The sequence below is a fragment of the Cricetulus griseus genome, chromosome 7, assembly GCF_003668045.3.
Source record: "Cricetulus griseus strain 17A/GY chromosome 7, alternate assembly CriGri-PICRH-1.0, whole genome shotgun sequence".
Taxonomy (NCBI): Eukaryota; Metazoa; Chordata; class Mammalia; order Rodentia; family Cricetidae; genus Cricetulus; species Cricetulus griseus.
The window spans coordinates 90,107,550-90,111,035 of NC_048600.1; the positions used below are offsets into that span (position 1 = coordinate 90,107,550).

The window sequence follows — 3,486 nt, forward strand, 5'->3', positions numbered from 1 at the left end:
TCCTTCCTCTCTTCTTAAATCTTGTTTAAAATTCCAGTCCTTGGTAATGGCCATGGGGATTGTCCACTGCATTCATAACCTGGCCACACTGTGTCATGGGGTAGGGCTGCCCAAAGGCCCTGCACATTAAGGGTTGCTCCTGATGGGTACTGCAAGACAAGCCAGAAAGAAGTCTTCCTCACTGTTTGCTTCTGTCTCTGCCTGAAGAAGGGGGAGCACAAAAGGGGTAGGGGGAATGCTGGGCTCAACCCAAACCCCAATCCAGAATCCAGACCAGCCTCATGGAGGAGCTCGAGGCTACTTTCAGGGCCTGTAGGGCCGGCTGCATGGGGTCTGCTCCTCCTCTCTGGATTCTTCTGGGATGGCCATGCTTTACCTCAGAGTCAACTAACTCTGCTTGTTCACAGATTGAGCTCAGGTGTTAATGTTAGGCAGCACGTGCCCGTACACGTGGAGACGTCTCACCGTTACTCAAGGTTTTTAAAACTCACTTAATCCGCCATTGCTATCCTTCTGTAAGCCTATCTGCTCTCTTGCCCAGCATCAAATGTGGCATTTTATCTGGGGCCAGGAGATGGAAACAGAACCCAGTCACACCGGAGGGTTCCTGAGCAGAACAGGCATGTTCCCTGTGACAACTGGAGCACAGGCCCGGGCGTGGCCAGGCTACCCAGCTGGTCCTGTGTACAAGAATCTGCACGCTTCCTTCCTTGCTTCCTTCCTTCCTCTCGGTTCCTCCCTCACCATCTTACCTGGGGGCAGGTAATAAAGCAGGAGGAGGGAGATGGGAGATGAGTGGACAGAGAGGGCGGGGAGCCACGTGGTGCCATAAAGCCCAGCTAGAAAGGGCCAGTCCAGAGAGTGTCCAGCCAGCAAGCACCAACAGTCAGAGTGGACCAGCAGCCCTTTGGAGCTGAGACTGAAGCTGCAGGGCCAGGGCATAGGCCATGCTCCGAGGCACGCCAGGACTAAGCCTCAGGGACTTGAAGTGGAGTGAGGGTTCTGTGGAGGACTTGGGGCGCTCTTGCCCCGAGGCTGACAGGAATTTTGGAGTGCTGAGGCGCAGCCTGGACGAGGCAGAGGAGGCGGCAGGCAGAAAGCGCGAGCGGCCCGCACGGTCCAAAGCGCGGCGCATGGCGGCCAACGTGCGGGAGCGCAAGCGCATCCTGGATTACAATGAGGCGTTTAACGCGCTGCGCCGGGCGCTGCAGCACGACCTGGGTGGCAAGAGGCTCTCCAAGATCGCCACGCTGCGCAGGGCCATCCACCGCATCACTGCGCTCTCCCTGGTCCTGCGCGCCAGCCCGGCGCCCCGCTGGCCCTGCAGCCACCTGGAGTGTCACAGCCAGGCTGCTCACGGCTCAGGCGCCGAGGACTCTGGCTTCAGGGCTCCTCTGTCCACGCCGCCACCCGCGGTGCCTGGCCTCGCGCGTAGGGGCGTCACCAGCTCTTTAGTGCCGCCTGCACCGCTCTGCGCTTCGTGCTCCCCGCACGCGCACTTGGGGCGGCCCAGGGTGATGGCCGAAGGGCCCAGTTTAGCCCAGGCCTCCGGAGGAAGCTGGCGCAGATGTCCCGGGGCTCCCCCAGTTGGGCCGATTCCATGGCGGTGGGGCTCTGGGCTGGGCTACCAGCACTCCTGACTGGGCCACCGAGAGGGAAACAAGGTCGGTGGAATGACACTGCCGAAGAGAAGACTGCAAAAGGCCATCCTGGACAGAGCAAAACTGAATGGGTTGTGACTGGAGTGGCAGAGGAGGCTGCCTTACCAGTGGGAAGGAGCTCTGGGGGCCAGGGCAGTTCCCACATCCCAGGCTGGGGTGCTGAAGGAGTGAGATCTTAGGTTTGGACTTGGTCAACCTTTTCTTCCTGGAAAGTGGCCTTTGCTTTCCTGTGCCTCTGTGCCCTCTTTTCTCTTGCTGCATTTGGACAGTGGGACTTGTGGGGGGTTGTGGGTAGACAGCTGCCGTGATCTGGGGGCACACGGTGTGGCCCTCTTACCATGTTTGGGCTGCTGCTGATATGAGAGGCCCGGAAAATGACCAAATAAAAAGTGTCTTGTCCATCCTCTACAGGACTCCACTGAGTTAAGTGACCCAGTGAGACAGGAAAACCTCGGAACCTGGCAATTACTTTGCAAGGGTGGGATAGGGTCTACAGCCCCCAGATAGGCACCCGCGCACTGTTTTATAGCAAGACACCGGGAATGGCTGGGCACAGTGAGATTAGCCCCGGGAAAGACACATCTAGAGGGGAAATTCCTGGCTGTGCTGGAGAAAGTTAGCGGGGCACCAGAGACTAAGGTTATTGTCAGCCTTACCCGTGAGTCTCCCTGCAGGACTGCTGTCTGCAGAGAGCCTCAGTCTAGGCTGCCTTGAGAAGAGTGGCTGGGCAGGGTCAAGGGTCGGGGTCGGGGACCCAGAGTGATAGGCAGAGCTCTCAGCCAATAGAGCACCAGAGAGGTAGACTAGGAATCCAGGAGAGATTCTGAGGAGTGGGTTGGAGAAGAGTGGTCTTACTCCAAGGCTAAGGGAGGCTCAGGAACACCTTTCCCTAGATTTATGGAGAACCGGCCAGCTATAGGATGGGTTCCTGCACGGGGTGCTAATGCTGCAGGCACTGTTTGCTGAGCTGTTGTCACCTCTGAATGGAGGCTGGACAGATGCCACAGGCACGGCCTGGGTGGTGGTGGTGGTGGGGAGGGGGATAAGAGCTTCTCAGCACAGTCAAGGTGAAGTTCAAGGCCACAATTGAAGCTATCTGCTCTCTGTGAGGTCCTGTCTCCAGTCAAACAGTCCGCGGGAAGGTTTCTGCTCTGGTCTAGATAGGAACGAAGCGTGAGACTCTAGCTTCAGTCCTGTCCTAATGAACGGACACTGGAAAGGAACAGACCTGAGCCTGCCTGTCTGTGATCGACCTCCCTGACACTTCGCCTCTGACGTGAATAGTGATGCCACCTTAGGGAGGCTGAGATAGTTTCTAGCAGTTGTTTATAAACTGTTCAGTAAGATTTTTCTCACCCAATCACGTTCTTCCCCGAAGGACAGCGATGGCACCCCCTGTGGATAGACTTAGGATATGCAGCACATGAGGGCACTGAATCAGAGGTCTGCCTGCCTTTTCCTAGCTCAGCAGATGAGTGAGTGATCTTGAGTAAATCATGTAACCTCTTTGTGTAATGGGCTACAGTTAGTCATTACATCACAAGCTGCTGTACAGAGCAAATGAGACCCACGGTTAAAGCACTTGGCAGAGTGCTTAGCTCCTCCGTAATTACTCACGGAAGCTATTCAATCCATCTGCTCACAAGGTTGCCTTCAGAGACAGTACGGAAAAGTGTTTAGAAGCCACAGGGTCTGCAGCATGGTTCCCTTTATTGCTTTCTCGGGACTCGGTGTTTGAATGCTGGCATGCTGACAGGGACTTGCCTATCATGAAATCTTTTGGCACATACATATTATATATGTACTTACGTAGATGTATGGCTGA

The 3,486-nt window shown here is 56.0% G+C and overlaps 1 protein-coding gene across 1 annotated transcript; it reads left to right on the plus strand.

Moving 5' to 3' along the window:
• Window positions 1-947: 947 nt before the first annotated feature.
• Window positions 948-1,640, plus strand: Bhlha9 (basic helix-loop-helix family member a9). The gene has a single exon (XM_027426137.2). It carries the CDS (start codon window positions 948-950, stop codon window positions 1,638-1,640), a length of 693 nt encoding a protein of 230 aa, XP_027281938.1.
• The last annotated feature ends 1,846 nt before the right edge of the window (window positions 1,641-3,486 follow it).